The sequence below is a fragment of the Muntiacus reevesi genome, chromosome 1 (assembly GCF_963930625.1).
Source record: "Muntiacus reevesi chromosome 1, mMunRee1.1, whole genome shotgun sequence".
Lineage (NCBI taxonomy): Eukaryota > Metazoa > Chordata > Mammalia > Artiodactyla > Cervidae > Muntiacus > Muntiacus reevesi.
In genome coordinates, this window is record NC_089249.1 from 48,129,300 (window position 1) to 48,147,676 (window position 18,377).

Consider the following 18,377-nt stretch of genomic DNA (forward strand, 5'->3'; position numbering starts at 1 on the left):
TACAACTCCTGTGGTTTATAGAGCAGAGACACAGAGAACATTTCAGGGCCAAGTCCAGGTGAGCAGGGGGAGCTCTGGCTTCCAGAGGTCAATATGGGCAGCCCCATGCAATGTTTGGTTGGAAGAAATAATTCTTTGGCTGAATCAAGCTTGTGACTAAGTTGTAGAAGATTGTACAGCTTCTTTGTACTTGTGCAAAGCCTGCCTCCCTGTATAAGACCTCTATTACATAGGGTTAGTGATTCCTAGAAGAGTCAGGAGTATGCCTTCAAGAAGCCTGCCTCTTCTCACCTGGAGGAGGTCACAGCCACACCTGGGAGGCTTCTCTTTCATTCTGTGGACCATGGCCAAGACCCAACCCCAGAGAGGTGGACAGTCACTGCCTGTCTGCTGCACTTCCAGTCTCGCTGGAAAATAGGAAGCGGTTCCCAGCTCCATTGAAAAGGAGAAGGAGGGAGGCATTCTCTCAGGGTTCCCTGATGGAGAACTTGTTATTGTTTATCTTGTTGAAGATGTAATGAATCCAGGGGAACACACAGGGCTGACCCATCAAGGTCGCTGTTGTGAGGTTCATGGGCAACGGCAACATAGTGGATGGTGCCGCTTCTCAGCCCTTGGCTCCCTAGCTTCACTGATGCCACCCACACCATTTTGCATATGTAAATCCAGTCATGATATTTGAAGTCAGTTCCTTGTCCTTCAGGGCCTCCTTTCTGGCCTCTCCAGCCCAGAGTCAGCTCTCCCACTGGTTTCTTACATCATTGAGAACTCTTGGTTCTGTTAACGGAAAATCCAACTCAACTGCTTTAAAAAACAAAACAAGGGGTATTTATAATCTCATGTAATCAGAAAGTAGGTCTGAGGAGGATTGATCCAGCAACTCACAGGATGTCCCCAAGGACCCCCTATTTCTTTACCTTTCTGCTCAACCTTTTGCAGAGTCCATTCCATCCTCTGCCTACGCAGTGGTCCCTTGGCTGACCCAGGCCTTCCCCTGACGGCCACTGTTCTCCCCAGGGTTTTGGCAGAAAGAGAAAGCAGCTTTGTCCTGAAACCCTAGCCAACATTTCCTCATATCTTAATCGGTTCCGATTGCATTACAAACATATTCCAGAACCAATAGCTGTGATGGGGGATGATTTTGGAATTGGTGTTGGAGTCAAACATGCAACTGAGAACCGGGAGGCATATTTCTCTGGGCTTAAAACCTGGCAATTATTGATGAGTGAAAGGGGAGACGGCCAACAAATGAGCGTTCATTAGCTGTCCTGCCCATTTGGGCATTAATCACCCCAGTCTTGATGTTATTCATTTGTCTCATGTGTTAGATATCATTTATCTGGTTTCCAAGGAGACTGGAAGCCGTATGACAGTTTATATTTCTTCTGTGTGCCCTTAACTCTTAGCACATTGCTGATCACACGGTTGTTGCCTAATAAATACTTGTTGAATTGAAATATGCTAGGATGATTGAATCGTAGGAAACAGTAGAGCTATTCCTTTAGGGAGGGGTGCGTCACTGCCCAGACACAGCAAGGCCACATCTTTTGGAAGGGAGGCGAGGGGAGTTGATGACTGATGGTCTGAAGGTTTTATAGAAGTGTTCAGAGGGAAGACAAGCATCTAAATCAACAAATGACATAAGTTTTGAGTTAGGAGGAACAATGAGAGAGATGGGTACTTTTAGAGGTAACATGATGGGCTTTTAAATGCCCGGAAATGCTTTTCTCTGCATGGGACATTTATCACATGCAGGTCAGGAAGGAGATACTGGGTTTTCCTGCCCAAAAGTATGATGGCTATTGAACTTGGTGATCCATAGGGTGACTCTATGATTCATTGGCCAATCTGGGACTTTTTGGGTGATATTAACTAAGATGTCACACTGGATAGAACAGTGGGGCAGAAGAAATAACCTGGAACTGTCCCAGCCCAGTCAGGACCTGTCAATCATCCTTGATCAAGGTATCTATCAGTATCCGCCACCCAGCCCCCTGCCCGGCAGCTGCCTTCCATTTCTCTGGGCCTTGACATGCTCTCAGTATCCTGGCGGGGTGAGGGGTTGCTGAGAGCTGGCGTCTGCAACATCTGATTCCACTTGGGGACTGTTGACTGTCCAAAATTGTTCTGTGACGAATCAGAAAGGGCAGTATTTTCCTCTGGTTTATCCATGACCTTTTCCCCTCTGTTTGGGGCTGGGCCTCTGTGTCGGGAGCCCGGTTTTGGGAGAGGCCCTCTCCTTTCTGCCAACATCTTCTGGGTGTTTGGAGTTTTATCCTCTTCTTGGGTAGAAATTTGGTCTCTGACTCCTGGATTCTGTTCTGTCTGTTATTCCCATGTTCTAAAATCCCAGGGAAAACTCTTTGACTTCACTCGGGGGTGTTCAGGTAAGCCAGGAACTATAGCCTTGGTGGGTGGGCTCAGATATGATTTCTCTCAAGTGGGATCCAAGAAGCGTGGGAGCATCCCGTGGAAGTCAAGGGGCAGGAGATGCTCTGCACTTTGAGTCCCGTGGCAGAGATTTGGCAATGGCCAACCTAGACAGCATATTAAAAAGCAGAGACATTACTTTGCCAACAAAGGTCCGTCTAATCAAGGCTGTGGTTTTTCCAGTGGTCATGTATGGATGTGAGAGTTGGACTGTGAAGAAAGCTGAGCACTGAAAAATTGATGCTTTTGAACTGTGGTGTTGGAGAAGACTCTTGAGAGTCCCTTGGACTGCAAGGAGATCCAACCAGTCCATCCTAAAGGAGATCAGTCCTGGGTGTTCATTGGAAGGACTGATGCTGAGGCTGAAACTCCAATACTTTGGCCACCTGATGCGAAGAGTTGACTCATTGGAAAAGACCCTGATGCTGGGAGGGATTGGGGGGAGGAGGAAAAGGGGACGACAGAAGATGAGATGGCTGGATGGCATCACCGACTCGATGGATATGAGTTTGAGTAAACTCCGGGAGTTGGTGATGGACAGGGAGGCCTGGTGTGCTGCGATTCATGGGGTGGCAAAGAGTCAGACACGACTGAGCGACTGAACTGAACTGAACCCCTGAACTTTCTCTTTAAAAATCCTTTTATATTAATACATACTTTGGAGTTTGCAACACACTTCACTTTTCTGCGTATAATCTCATTTGATTCTGAGATATCACAGAATCAGTACTAGCTTTTGAATACTTTGTATATGTATGTGCTCAATAGTTTCTGACCCTGCAACTGCATGGACTGGAGCCTGCCATGCTCCTCTGTCCATGGGATTTCCCAGGCAAGAATACTGGAGTGGGTCGCCATTTCCTCATCCAGGGGATCTTCGGACCCAGAGATCAAACCCTCATCTCTTGCATCTCCTGCATTGGCAGGTAGATTCTTTACCACTGAGCCACCTGGGAAGCCCAATGCCTACTTCTTAACTAAAAACTAACCATATATAGGGCCCCCCTGGTGGCTCAGTGGTAAAGAATCTGCCTGCAATGCAGGAAGACTTGGGTTTGGTCCTTGGGTCGAGAAGGGATCGAAGATCTCCTGGAGATGGAAATGGCAACTCATTCCAGTATTCTTGCCTGGGAAATCCTATGGACAGAGCCTGGTAGACTACAGCCCAAGGGGTCACAAAGGGTCAGACATGACTTAGCGACTAAACAACAACAGCTATATATAACATATTTTAAATAATATTTTTATTTAGCATAAATAAACACAAATAGCATATCTTAATGAAAAATAATATTTTTCAAAGCAAAAAAATTGTAAGAAAGCATGGCATTATTTTACATTTTTGCATATCTTTTTTTCTAGCCTTATTGAGGCATAATTGATTATAATAAACTGTACATATTTAAAATGATCTAATCTGTTGAGTTTGGGCATATGTACAAACCCATGAAGCCACCATCATAATCAAGGTAATGAGTGTATCCACTACCCCCAAAAGATTCCATGAGTCCCTTGTAGAGTCCTTCCTTCTGGTAGGACTACCTAATAATACTACCTCCAGGTAGTATTATTAATCATTACAATTATTTTAATGGGCTTCCCTGGTGGCTCAGTTGGTAAAGAATCTGCCTGCAATGCAGGAGACCTGAGGTTGACCTATCCATAGGTTGGGAAGATCCCCTGGAGAAGGAAATGACAACCCACTTTAGTAATCTTGCCTGGAAAATCCCATGGACAGAGGAGCCTGGTGGGCTACAGTCCATGGGGTCTCGAGAGTCGGACACGACTTAGTGGCTAAACCACCACCACAATTATTTTAATGGTGCCTCTGAGTTTTAAGAGCTTTGGTGACTTGCTGAAAATGTTGTGGCAGCGACTTCCCTGGTGGTCCCGTGGTTAAGACTTCTCCTTCCAACGCAGGAGATACAGGTTCGATCCCTGATTGGGGGTCTAAGATTCCCCTAAGATGCTTCCCAGCCCCCAAACCCAAAGCATAAAAGAGAAGCCTTATTGTAACAAATTCAATAAAACTTTAAAAAATGAGCCACATAAAAAAAAAAAAATCTTTAAAACAAAAAACAAAGCCCAAAATGATGCAGCTGGGAAGTGACAGAGGTGGGGCCCAAGACCCTGTAAGTCTTCAGACCCTAGTACCCGTGATCTTTCCATGACCATGACAATGGTGACGATTTCCCCCACTGCTTCTGTGGGTTTTGGAGATGGACAGAAGCCCAGGGAACACTTAATCCAACTCTGTTGCTGACACCTCATGTGGTCCCAGTCCTTCCCGAGTGCTGGGTTGCCCTGGGGGACCCTGTAGCTAAAAGATTAGATGGGGAACTGGCTTTCTTGGCCCTTGGTGTAAAAGAGGATCTGACTCCTTAATTTTTTCCAGCTTCCCCCCTCCCCAATTCATCTTCACCTGGACTTGAACAGAGGTTTCCTAGGTGGCTTCTCTCTGGAGCACAGTGGTTTCTGTGCAGAGATTAAATCCTGTGTGGCCAGGTCCAGAGATCATCTCTTCTGGGTGCCTGTCCATTCTGGTACCCGACCCAAGGGGTCCACCTAGCACGGAAGGCTGCCTCCCACTCCCAGGAACTTCTGGTGATGGCTCTTTGACAAAATTGTGAAAAGAGTGGCTGGGTTTCCATCTCTACAGAACTCTGGCTGGACTGTTCCCAGTCTTTGCTTGGGGACTAGGAGCAGCCTTTCCCATGAAAGCAGTCATGCTGCTGCTATTTTGGGGGGTGATCCCTGGGACAGGGTTCATGGGCAATTGGTCCTGCCCTCCATCTTTGCCGATCACGCATGCATTCTCCTATTGGCCCAGGGAGGAGACGGTTAGAGAGGAGAATCATCCCGGGCCTCCAACGAAAGCAGGGTTTCACCTTTCTTCTGCCAGTCAGGAAGTTCTTCGCTGAACTTAATTCCAAGCCACTGTGTCTTCAGGACATCTGGATGGAGCCTGTCCCCAGACCATGGGTTGGAAGTTCCTGCAGGAAGTTAAGACTTTGGTCTTAATAATGACATGGGTAGACCAGGTGTTCCTCCAGGGGGAATGAGGCACTCTCTGCTCTCAGCTCTACATGCACCCCACCCTTCTCCTTATTCTGGAATGATGGCTGCACTGGCCACAGTTTCAGGCCACCTGGTGTCACTTGTCCAGCTGCGTGGACATCAACCTTGGTGATCTGAGAACATGGGAGCCCCTGGCAGGGGGGTTGTCTCACCCTCCTCGGTCCTCATAGATCTGAGGTGACCTGGGTTGGTGACATCTGGGAGGTGTCTGCCCCCCTTGGCCTCCTTTATCGTCTCCCCACCGCCCACCCTGGTAGCCTCGATCTGGGGCCTCGATGCACTGCAGCTGGTGTTCTCACGGCAGGGCTGGGCCTGGAGCACACGCAGGCGTCTGGGGTTAGCGTCGGGGTGGCTTGGCCGGGCTGCAGGGAAAGGAGGCTTGTGGAGTATCGGTTTCCAGCGTTTGGCTGGGACTGCCTCCCATTCACTCCTGTCTCTCCAGCGGGAGGACATGGTCTGGTGCAGCCACATGCAATCTTTGAAAACAACAATGAGATATAAACAATATGGATAACCTCACCAGGAGTGCATGACCTCTGGTCCCTAACGAGGGTTTTGAGTGGTGGCTGGAGCTCCAGAGAGAGGTGGCTGGGGGCGTGATTTCCCCCATCCCAGCCCCTTGTCCCCTATCTACCTAACCTCTCATGAAGGGAGAGGGACACGGGACTGCCCTGGATGGGTTGAGAGCCCTTGGGTATGTGCTGCTGTCATGAGCACCAGGGGATGGACCATGATCTGGGAGACCTGGATTCCATTCCTGACCCAGCTACTAGCTGTATGTCCATAACCCAACAACTCAGCCTCCTGAGCTCTGGGTCTTCATTTGCTACTTGAGAAAGATGTAAAGCATTGCTGGAGGGCTCTCCAACTCCAGAGTCCTCAGGCCAAGTCAGTTCTATCTTCTGAAATGCACCATGGCCGTCAGTTGGCCCTGCTTTGAGCCGTCAGTACAGAGGTGTTGAATAGCATGTGGAAGTCTGATGGCTGGCAAGTAGAGAGACCCAAGACTTCCTTTATTCATCAGAGCATCTCTTATTCTTTTCCTTAATGCAGCAACACCCTTACAATCCTATAAGGCACAGAGGTTCCAGGAACCTCCAGCTCCAGTTCAGCTCCACTGTGTTTTGTGAGCATCAGGATATGCTCATGCCGATGCAGTAGACCTCTAGGGATGGGAGTGGTGACCTGCAGATGCAGTGAGGACCTGGGGCTACCGAGAGGAACAAAGATGCCCTCCTAAGAGGTCTGTATAAGGGCTCCTGGTAAGGTGGAAACTTTGAGCAATACCAGGACTACTAGACAGAACATGTGTGATCAGGTCTGCTTGCTGTTGGATCTGCTTTAATGTTTTTAACTGTAAGCTTTTTATTTGTATTGGGGTTTAGCCAATGAACAATGTTGAGGTAGTTTCAGGTGAACAGTGAAGGGACTCAGCCCTACATGTGTTGTTCAGTCACTCAGTCGTGTCTGATTCTTTTGTGACCCCATGGACTGCAGCACGCCAGGCTTCCCTGTCCTTCACTGTCTCCCAGAGTTTGCTCAAATTCATGTCCATTGAATCGATGACACCATCCAACCATCTCATCCTCTGTCACCCCCTTCTCCCGCCCTCAGTCTTTCCCAGCATCAGGGTGTTTTTCAGTGAGTTGGCTCTTCGCATCGGGTGGCCAAAGTATTGGAACTTCAGCTTCAGCATCAGTCCTTCCTTTGAACATTCAGGACTGATTTCCTTTAGGATGGACTGGTTTGATCTCCTTGCAGTTCAGGAGACTCTCAAGAGTCTTCTTCAGCATCACAATTTGAAGGCATCAATTGTTTGGCACCTACCTTTCTTTATGGTCCAACTGTCACATCTGTACATGATTACTGGAAAAAACATAACTTGGATTATACAAACTTTTGTTGGGAAAGTGATGTCTTTGCTTTTCAATATGCTGTTTAGGTTTGTCATAGCTTTTCTTCCAAGGAGCAAGTGTCTTTTAATTTCATGGCTGCAGTCACTGTCCATAGATGTATCCACTCCTCCCCAAACCCATCTCCCACCCAGGTTGGCAGATAACATTGAGCAGAGTTCCATGTGCCATGCGATAGGTCTTTGTTAGTTATCCATTTTAAATGCAGCAGTGTGGACATGACCTCCCCAAAGTCTCTAACTATCCCTTACCCCTAGTAACCATGTTTGTTTTCTAAGTCTGTGAGTCTATTTGTGTTTTGTAAGTTCATTTGTGTATTTTGTTTTTAGATTCTACATATAAGGGATGTCATATGATATTTCTCCTTCTCTGTTTGACTTACTTTACTCAGTATGACACTCTCTAGGTCCATACATGTTGCAGCAAATGTCATTCTTTCATTCTTTTTAATGGCTGAGGAATATTCCATTGTATATATGTATCACATCTTCTTTAAAGATGAGTTAGGGCACAGGTTCAAGATGGGGACCTGACTTTGCCTCCTATGTACTCAGGTTTCTGTTGGTTTACTTCAGTTCAGTTCAGATCAGTCGCTCAGTCGTGTCCGACTCCTTGTGACCCCATGAATTGCAGCACGCCAGGCCTCCCTGTCTGTTACCAACTCCCGGAGTTTACTCAAACTCATGGTGATGCCATCCAGCCATCTCATCCTCTATCACCCCCTTCTCCTCCTGCCCCCAATCCCTCCCAGAATCAGGGTCTTTTCCAGTGAGTCAGCTCTTCGCATGAGGTGGCCAAAGTATTAGAGTTTCAACTTCAGCATCAGTCCTTCCGATGAAGACCCAGGATCTCCTTTAGGATGGGCTGGTTGGATCTCCTTACTTAGAGGTGAGGAAAACCAGCTGACAATACACATTGAGAGACTGAAAGAGCTAAGAGTCAGGTGACGGCTGAGGACTGTCCATTTCCTCTGTCCAGAGCATTGACAGCCTTCTCTTGGGTGCTTCCTCCTGAAACCCAAGAACTGGAGAGACAGAATTTTTAGTGTTTTTTTTTTTTTTATGGAGTAACAGTGAAAGGAGCTGCATGGCTTTATGAGGCCTTTCAGTTGAGCTGGAGGGAGGTTCCTGCCTTGTCATGCAGTTCCCATTTGTTACCCCGGGGATAGGTGCATCCCCGAGATGGATGCATTTGTCTTTCTTAGAGAAACTTTTGTGAGTTGGTTCTCCTTTCTCTGATGACCACAACCAAATTATATGTTACAGCTTATTTTACATGAACTTGAATTTTAGTTGCCTGGTGAGATTTAGGACTGGATCCCCTCCAGTCACCGTAATGACTTATTTATGAAGTCTCTTCTAGGGATGGATTATATGCTCTGATGCCTAATTTCTTATACTTTAATGTTAAATTTCAGGTTGGTTTCACAAAGTAATGCTTTCTGACCATGTCCTCAGATTCTGGAGGTGAATAATACTTTAAACCAGCGGATTCCCGTAGGTCCATGGGACATTTTGAAAATCCTTTGTAGACAAAGGAAACTTTGAGCAAACTTCCCACGTGGCACTAGTGATGAAGACTCCACCTGCCAGTGCAGGAGATGCAAGAGATGTGGGTTCAATCCTGGGTCGGGAAGATTCCCCAGAGTAGGAGATGGTAATCCACTCCAGTATTTTGCTGGAAAATTACATGGACGGAAGAGCCTGGTGGGCTACAGCCCATGAACCTCAAAGAGTCGGACATGACTGAGTAACTGAGCACACAAAAACTTCAAGGCAATTAGCAAACCAGGATTTTAATCCAATAGGAGCGCATAAGTCACTTTAGTCATGTCCGACTCTTTATGACCCAGCGGACTGTAGCCCACCAGGCGCCTCTGTCCATGGGATTCTCCAGGCAAAACACTGGAGTGGATTGCCATGCCCTCCTCCAGGGGATCTTCCTGACCCAGGGATCGAACACGCATTGCAGGCAGATTCTTTACCGTCTGAGCTACCAGTCTATTCTATCATTTGCAAGAGCTCTGAGAGGACCTATTCTGTGTCCAGCCTGTGCCAGGTGCTTGGGGAGCACAAGTGAAGCGTCAGACCCTGTCCCTGCAGTCAAAAAGCTGTCACCTTGATTGGAAAGAGTGGATCCTCAGTCTTCTCAGTGGCTGACACCTGGTGAATGGTCCACATTCAGACATCACAGCAGGAATCTCACGTTCAGTACCTCGGTTCCTCTTAGTAGCTCTGCAGTGTTTCTCCTCTTCCTTGTTCACAGGAAGAAACTGTGGCTGTCTTGGTTAAGTGACTTGCCCTACAGCTATAAAATCTAGGATCCAGGTCCTAATCTACTTGAATCCAAAGCCCAAGCTCTTTCTATTCCCATCCTATGCTGAAGAGGGGCTTCCCAGGTGGCTCTCGTGATTAAGAACCTGCCTGCCAGTGCAGGAGACTTATGAGACACAGGTTCGACCCCTGGGTCAGGAAGATGCCCTGGAGAAGGGCATGGCAACCCACTCCAGTATTCTTGCATGGAGAATCCCGTGGACAGGGGAACCTGGTGGGCTATAGTCCATAGGGTTTGCAAAGAGTCAGACACGGCTAAAGTGACTTAGCATGCATGCACGCCTATGCTGAAAGCCCGATGATCTGAGGTGGAGCTGATGTAATGACAGTAGAAATAAAGCACACAATAAATGTAATGCACTTGAATCATCCTGAAACCACCCCTGCTCCCCTAACCTGGTCTGTGGAAAATTTTTCTTCCATGAAACTGGTTCCTGGTACCAAGGAGGTTGGGGATTGCTGCCCTAAAGGAATTCAAATCCAGGGCAGAATGGAAGTCAGCTGGACCTGGAGAACAGGGAACTTTTTTTGTTTTTTTTTAGCTCAATCTATGTTAACCTCCAACTTTTGATTCCTAGGTTAGTTAAAAAGAGCTTTTGCATTTGGTGATGGTTCTGTGAGGGATTTTCATGTTTTGCTTTTTTTTTTTTCCAGCAGACATAGCCAGTCACACCAGCTAATATTTCACATCAGCTCGGTGTTGCTTTTTTTATGAGAAGGTAACAATGTCGCATGGCATGAAAGAAACATGATGACTAGATGTTAGCACCAGTGCAACTGCATTCCAGCTTTTATTTTCCTTTGAAACTGGTTCCATTTGAGCAGAATGGAGAAGCACCTTGCTTTGTTAGAGGGGCCGAAGGCGTCCATGTTGGGAAACAATTTTCATAATTTAATATACGGTTGGGCTGCAGTTCATAGAGCCTCTAAAACCACAGGGGCTCAACAAGGTGGAGATTTACCTTTCACATCAAAATCCCAGAGGCAGCCCAGGTTGGCTGGGACAATCCAGAGAGTCAGAATCCAACTTTTCTCTTGATACTTTGCTATTTCTGGCCTTGACTTTGACCTTGAGGTCTAAGACACTTGTATCTGTCTTTCAGGCTGTAGATTCAGTGATAGGGAAGAGGATGAAGGGGCAGAAATCATCCACTTGTGTCTTTGCAGGGAGTTTCCAGGAGCTGCTCCACCCCTGACCTGTACCACATTGGCTAGGAATTAGTGTTATGGTTACACCTAACTTCAAGGGGGATGCTGTCTGCATTCTGGAAGGCCATGTGCTTGGTTAAAAAATAAAGGAGGGACTTCCCTGATGGTCCAGTGGTTAAGAATCCACCAGGGGATGAGGGTTTGAGCCCCAGTTTGGGAACAAGGTCCCACATTCTGCTGAGCAACTAGGCCTGCGTACACAACTAGAGTCCATGCACTGCAAGGAAAGATCCTGCATGACACAATTAAGACCCAGTGCAGCCAAACCAATAGAGAAGAATAGAGAAGAGAAGAATGGCTGTCAGGGACAGCTAGCAGTCTGACACCAAGACCACAGGTGGACCCTGGCCCTCCTGACCCTGCTCAAACATCTGCAGCTGCTTACTGGACATTTGGTGCACACTTGAGGCACCACTTCCAGATAAAGGTGAAAAAGGGGTTTGCCACAATTTGAAAACAAAGATGAAACCAAATATTTTAAAATCAATAATAGTCATGATTTCATCCTAGAGAGAAGGATGGTGGCACCCTTTGCCATCTTTCACTGAAAACGTCATTTCTGGGGCTTCAGGTCAGCTCCACAGATGGTTTCTGTCTTCCTCTTGCTTTTCACTAAATTAGAAAAGCTTAAATTACCATTTGAAGTAGCAGCAAGTAATTGATGACTCCGTCTAGCAGTCCCGGTATTGTGTCATAGACAGACAGAGATTTCTCACTGAAAGGCACTTTCCAGGGTTTTGTCTGAACTGTGTCCACTTAGCGTCTCAAAGACTCTGTATCTCTTCTTAGGACTGCTTCTCTGATGCCTCTCATCCTTTGATTCAATATTAGTCTAAGGCATGTCTTTATGTTCTCTTGCAGCCCTTGGATGTGGTTTTTAACTATGTGCAATAGATGTTCTAAAAACCACCAGGTGGAGCATAACCTGCCTGAATTCGGGGCCTTTTTTTAAAAAATATAACTTTATTTTTGGCCATGCTGTGTAGCATACAGGATCTTAGTTCCCAGGTCAGGGATCAAACACAAGCCCCGTGCATAGATGCTCGAAGAGTCAACCAGTGAACCGCCAGTGAAGTCCCTTGAATCCTTTTTTCTAAAAATCCTACTATCTGTGTAACTTTGGACAAATTGTTTGAATTTTCCCTGCTCAACCGTAAGGTAGAGGTGAAGGTGATGGTCCCCCGTGCATATTCTGTGAGCGAAGCACACAACCTCTGCTCTCCATCTAGGCACACAATTTACTCAATAAAGATGCATCTTGGTGATGGGTGTTGTTTTTAGGCACTTGTCAACTTTAGACCATCCAAGGCTTTCAGACCACGGTTCCGTCTTCTTGTGAAATCCTGCTTTCTTCTTTCTTCTCCCTCCTTAGAAGTCAGCAGCTTTCATCCCCAAGGTGGAGGTAGCTTCTGGATGTCTTAATTATCGAAAGGATCATCGAGTGCCATTAAGAATCAGAGAGACAGTCGTCACTTGCATTATGAGCATCATGAAGTGTCTTTTTGCCTTATTCATCATCTCAGAAACCCGTGAACCCGTGCCCGTGAACTGACTGTCATTTGGGTGGGAAAGGCAGTCTTCTCCCAGCCACCTGGTTCTCTGCCCGGCACTTGGGATGGTGTGCGTGGCTGCCTCAATGGCATCTTCAGTGCTAAACCGAGACCTGTATTGGCGAACACCAACTGGTCTATGAGGATGACTTTGCAGAGGGCTGTTGCTGCTTTTCTGTGAGAGCATTCCTTTCGCTGCCCACAATGTTGGTGCCTTTTTGGCCCTGGTCTCTGTGCATCCTGCTTCATGAGATGCTCAGGAAACCAACAAAGCCTGCTTTCCCCTGTACCACGTGTGTGGGGGGCGGGTGAGAATGGGACAAGAAGCTGCGAGCTCGTCTCTTTGCAGAGGACGGTGGCCAGGACCCGGTCCTCGCTCTGCCCTTGGCTGCATTATCCTAACTGTCAGTGGCACATGGGCCAGCATCTCACGGGGCTTTGGGATTCCCAGAAGTCATTGGATGAGGAGTTGCCCTATTGACCTGTGATGCTTTTTTTGTGAACACAGTGTTTGTAATTGATTTTGCAGGTAGTTTTAGAAGCTTCACACCAATGATGAGGCTTTTGCCCTTTGTTTCCTACTTGTTTTGGCCTTTTTTTATTCTTTAGTGATGAAATGAATTATATTAATGTCAGAAAGTGTCTCCCCACCCCCCCCCCCCCGCCTTTGTGTGCTTGTTCTGAAAAAAATTTGAGGTTTTCTTTGTAGATGAGAAGAAACTAATAGCTTCATGTTGTAATCGGACCAATTTTTATAGCAGACACTGCCTGGGGCCAAATGAGCTGCTGAGTCAATAAAACCTAGTTTTCAGATATTCATCACTGCATCTCCTTTCCTTATTTTACATTTTTTGAGTGAAATCAGTGCACTCAGAGAATGATATGTCCTGGGACCTAAATTCACAGCCATATTCACACAAAATCCTGGCCATGATTTATTTTTTATGATATTATATTGAGTTGTACCATTTGCATTTATTATTTTTATCATTAGCTTTTGTTGTTGTCGTTTAGTTGCTAAGTAATGTTTGATTCTTTGCGACTCCACAGACTATAGCCAGCCAGGCTCCTCTTGTCCTTGAAATTCTCCAGGCAAGAATACTGGCGTGGCTATTTCTCTCTCCAGGGGACCTTCCTAAACTGGGGATCAAACCCGAGTCTCCTGCACTGCAGGCAGATTCTTTACTGCTGAGCCCCCTGGGAGCCCCTTATAGGCTAGATGAACCCCTTTGTGATTTGGGCTGAGACACAGAAAAATCATAGAACAAAAATAAAAATTTAATACTGTTTTATTAAATTACTAATTATAATATAAAATATTAATATTTACTGAAAATATCAGTATGGAGGCAGGTTCCAGACTGTTCACTGAAGCCAGCAGGGGTAAACCAACTAGCTGCAGTAACTCCCAGTTAGAAAATAGCTGATGAAGGTTTACTGTACAGTACAGGGAATTATACCCATTATCTTGTAATAACCGGTGATGGAATATGATCTGCAAAAATACTGAATCACAACGCTGAACACCTGAACCAATACAGTATTATAAATCAACAACACTTCAACCAAGAAAAGTTAATGGGATTTCTGTGAAAACTGTAATGGCTTACATTTTATACCTGTGAACACAACTGTTTTAATTCCTCTTTTTCTCTGAAGTCCCCAGACCTCCAGGGACTACTGTTTGGGAATGCTTCCCCTCTCTGGGTGAGAGCATTTCTGAGCCAGAAGCAATGAATGGGGTATGGTGGGAGGGGGCTGGCCCCCAGTGAGGTATAAAGAGAACAAAAACCAGAAACGGAAGAAATAACACGTCTGGGCTTCTTGTTTGGAAGATTCGGAGAGCTCGGAATGTAAGCTATGACCTCCTAAACGCTGCTGTTTCTTCTTCTTTGTCCCTTCCAGAGCAAAAGCCAGGGCTCCGTCTTCGTCCGGATCCACGCCCCGTGGCAGGTGCTGGCCCGAGAGGCAGAATTCTTGAAGATCAAAGTTCCCACCAAGAAAGTATGAGCATGTTTCTCCCGGGTTCTGGGGTCTCTCGAGGGCTGGATGGATATGAGCAGTGTCGGGAACGGGGCTGGGTGGGACGTGGGTCTTGTGAAGTTGAATCACGCTTGCTTCCCTGGGGACCCCAAGGTTGGGCAGAAGGGACTTGGGAGACAGTGTCACCTCAGAGTATTGCTGACATGAGCTCTGCAAGAAGCTGGTCATTGCCGTGGTCCAGCTTTTCAACTTCTTAAACCCCCGTCTCCCTTCCTTCCAGCCCAGCCAGACATGTCTTTCCCCCCCCCCCCCCCCGTCCCCCCCCCCCACTCCAGATCACTGGTCTGTAATCTTTTTTAAAAAGTCTTTATTGAATTTGTTGCAATATTGTTTCTGTTTTATGTTTTGTTTTTTTTGGCAATGAGGCATGTGAGGTCTTAGCTCCCGGACCAGTGATTGAACTCCGTCCCCTGCATTGGAAGGTGAAACCTAACCGCTGGACCACTGGGAAAGGTCCCAGGCTTTTCTTTAGAGTGCGCAGTGGTAAAAAAAATCTGCTTGCCAATGCAGGAGATGAAGATGTGCATTCAACCTCTGGGTCTGGAAGGTCCCTGGAGTAGGAAACGGCAACCCACCCCAGTATTCTTGCCTGGAAAATCTCGTGGACAGAGGAGCCTGGAAGGCTGCAGTCCATGGGGTCGCAAAGTCAGGCACAACTGAGCATGCACACATGCGGCAATGAGAGTGGACAGCAAGCCTTGCTGATGGGAGCATGCAGGGAGGTGTGGGTTCGCCAGACTTGCTGTGAAGACACCTTTCCTGCTTATGACACTGTCACTACGTGTAGTGTGACCGTGGCTTTTGTAAAATAGAAGGTTCTTTCTCACGTGAGTTGATCGCAGTGTTCATGCCCTGGCCCACCTGGGACTGTGATCTTGTTGGCTGGCGTGGAGCAAGGCTCTAGCAGCAGTATTGTGGGGAAAAAAAAATCCCCAGGAAAGTCCCACAGTTTAGATGATTTTCGAGGTCCTTTTCAGCCATTAGAGCCTATATATAATTTAAAAAATTTCCTGGAGAATTCCTGGGTGACAGCTTCCTTGCGTAAGAAAATCCAGCAAATATCTCCAAAGAAAAAGGAAGTGTGTCCACAGATTTCTGCAGGTTTGCTCTTCTTTTTTTTTATTAAGTATTTTAGGGAAAAGAGATGGTTATTGACTTTGAACATTTGAGGTGTTTCTAGGAAAGGCCCCAAGGCAGGCGACTCTCTGGTTTAACCAGGAGTGATCTGTGGGCGATCTCTGTTTCTCAGTTCCTCTCCCTCTCTTCCACACACAGACACACAGACACACACACACACAGACACACACACACACACAAACACACATCTTATCTCACAAGTGTTGACCTAGCTTTGCAGAGATCACAACTTCGTCATCATCATGTCCACCCTCCCCGTCATTAACAGAAATTCCTATTGGCTGCGCTCTGTACAACCACTGTCATCACCTGCCTTCTCGTCACCCTCTCCACGATCAGTGACAGAGTCAGCAAAACATTTGGATTAGCATCGTGGACTGTGTTTACACCGTCCTCACTACAAGAGATCTGTGGCCCCATCAGAAATCATCCATCACATACCGTGTTGTGTGATGCCCTATCACCCCTTACTCAAGAAGGATGAAGCCTGTGGGTTCTTTTCTGATAGACTTACTAAGATGGATAGCACATCCATGGAAAGTGGACAAATAACTGCTGAACAGTGAACAAACATGGGCATAAATATAGCTACAGACGTCTTGCCAATAAGAGGTACATGTTTAGGGGTCACACGCCCGAGTATCTCCGTTTCACAAGAACTATGCTGTGACCTTCTCTTCTTCAACTGCACTGCTCTGCCCTCTGTCTCCTGACCCCTCGTCCTCAGCTGCAGGCGCCGTCTTGAATCTGGACCTTGGCTCCTCTGATGCTTTCCCGGTCTGCTGGCCGCACGACCTAAGTTAGCCTTGGGTGGAGGCGTCCACTTCCCTCTGGTGGTGTCCTCACTTAACTAACCTTCTGTTTCTCTTCCTTCTGTCTTCAATATATATATTTCTTCTCCTTTCTCTGGCTTATCTGAATAGCTAACGTTCTCTTAATTTCTTCGATTTGTATCTTGCTGCCTATGTTTTTATCTCTGCTGGCTGATCCCTGGACAGAAGGTGAGCAAACTCTGATGCCCTTGCTAGTGCTTCTGTTCCCCAGGACGATCCTTTTAGCAGGAAACGTAGAGACCCAGGAGAAGTGTGGGTCCTGCTTCTCCTCTCCCCTCTTCGCCTCTTCTCCGTTGCTAGTGTCTTCCATCCTTCCTTCCCCCGCCTGCTCTTCTGTCCCTTCTTCTTCCCCCTCCCACTTTGTTACTGGTGCCTCTTCCTAACCTCCCTCCCTGTTCTTGAACATCCATCCATACCCATCACTTCCTCCTCCTCCTCATTCCTGGTCTCAGCCCCTAAGCAGTGCTGGCCTCTGGCCCCTCTGGTCTCTGCGTGTCCTTCCACAAGCTCATAGCTGCTGGAGCATAGTTCTCATTATAGGGCATGCCTGCCCTGAGAGCCTATGTGTCCCCAAATCCTCAGCCTGTTGGAACTTACCATCCATCGTGTAGGATGTGCCTGCACTTGAATTTGCAGGTAAGGTGATTAGGACAAGGATGTATTATGATAAAGCTATCTTGGAGCTGCCTTCTGTTTCTTTTTTTTTTTTTTAATTATAATTTAAATATATTTGATGTATGAAGTGAAAGTGAAATGTTAGTTGCTCAGTTGTGTCTGACTCTGTGACCCCAGTGGACTGTAGCCCACCAGGCTCCTCTATCCATGGGATTCTCCAGGTAAGAATACTGGAGTGGGTTGCCATTCTCTTCGCCAGAGGGTTTTTTCAGACCCAGGGATTGAATCCAGGTCTCTTGCATTGCAGGCAGATTTTTTACCATCTGAGCTCCCAGGGGAGCCCCATTTGAAGTATAACCTTGTGTAAATTTAAGTTGTACAACTGTCTTAATTTGGTCCATGTATAGATTGTAATATGGTTGCCATTGTAGCGGTAATTAGCATCTTTGTCATGTTACAAAATTATGCTTTGTTTTCAGTGGCTGGAATCTTTAAGTTCCAGTCTTTTAACAAGTTTGATGGTTATGATACAATATTGTTGGGATTATTCTCTGTGCTGTGCATTAGATCTCTAGGGTCTGTTCACTATGTGTTGCAAGCTTGTATCCTTAAACATCATGTCTTATCCCTCCAGCCCTACCCCCTGGTAGCCACCATTTTTTTTAAGGTTTGCAGCTATTTTATTACAAGTGTACATTTAACACAATGAAATCAACACTGATATATTGAAGCCTAGTTAATAGTAGTGTAATAATATTTGGATGATTATATTATTTTAAGCAACAAACTACACTGAAAAATTAGTATGATAAACTTCTTGGTCATAATATTATTAAGAAATACAATATATGCATTGAAAACATGATTGCTCAAAATTTGAAAATGGAGGTGAATTCGTTTGGGCAGAGTCAGAGTTCGACATGATCTCAAAGGAGTGGGTCTGTGGAAGGACCCCTTTGTTTCAACAAGTTTGGCTTCTTAGATTTCACATGTAAGTGATATCGTACAGTATTTTTCTTTCTGACTTCTCTCACTGGGCATAATGTGCTCCAGGTCCATCCGTGGTGTTGCAAATGGTGGAATTTCCTTCTTTCTTATGACTGCATCATATGCCATTGGATCTGTGTGTGGATATATAAAATCTTATATATATAACAATGGATAGAGATATATAATGTGTGTGTGTGTGTGTGTGTGTGCTCAGTCACACCTGACTCTTTGCAACCCCCATGGACT

The 18,377-nt window shown here is 46.3% G+C and overlaps 1 protein-coding gene across 1 annotated transcript in view; it reads left to right on the forward strand.

The window, feature by feature from the left end:
* Window positions 1-18,377, forward strand: part of ANO2 (anoctamin 2) — a 324,331-nt gene that overhangs the window by 47,848 nt on the left and 258,106 nt on the right. The window contains exon 3 of the mRNA XM_065923366.1: window positions 14,419-14,517. Coding sequence (XP_065779438.1) covers window positions 14,419-14,517 — 99 coding nt within the window. The remainder of the gene's footprint in view (window positions 1-14,418; window positions 14,518-18,377) is intronic.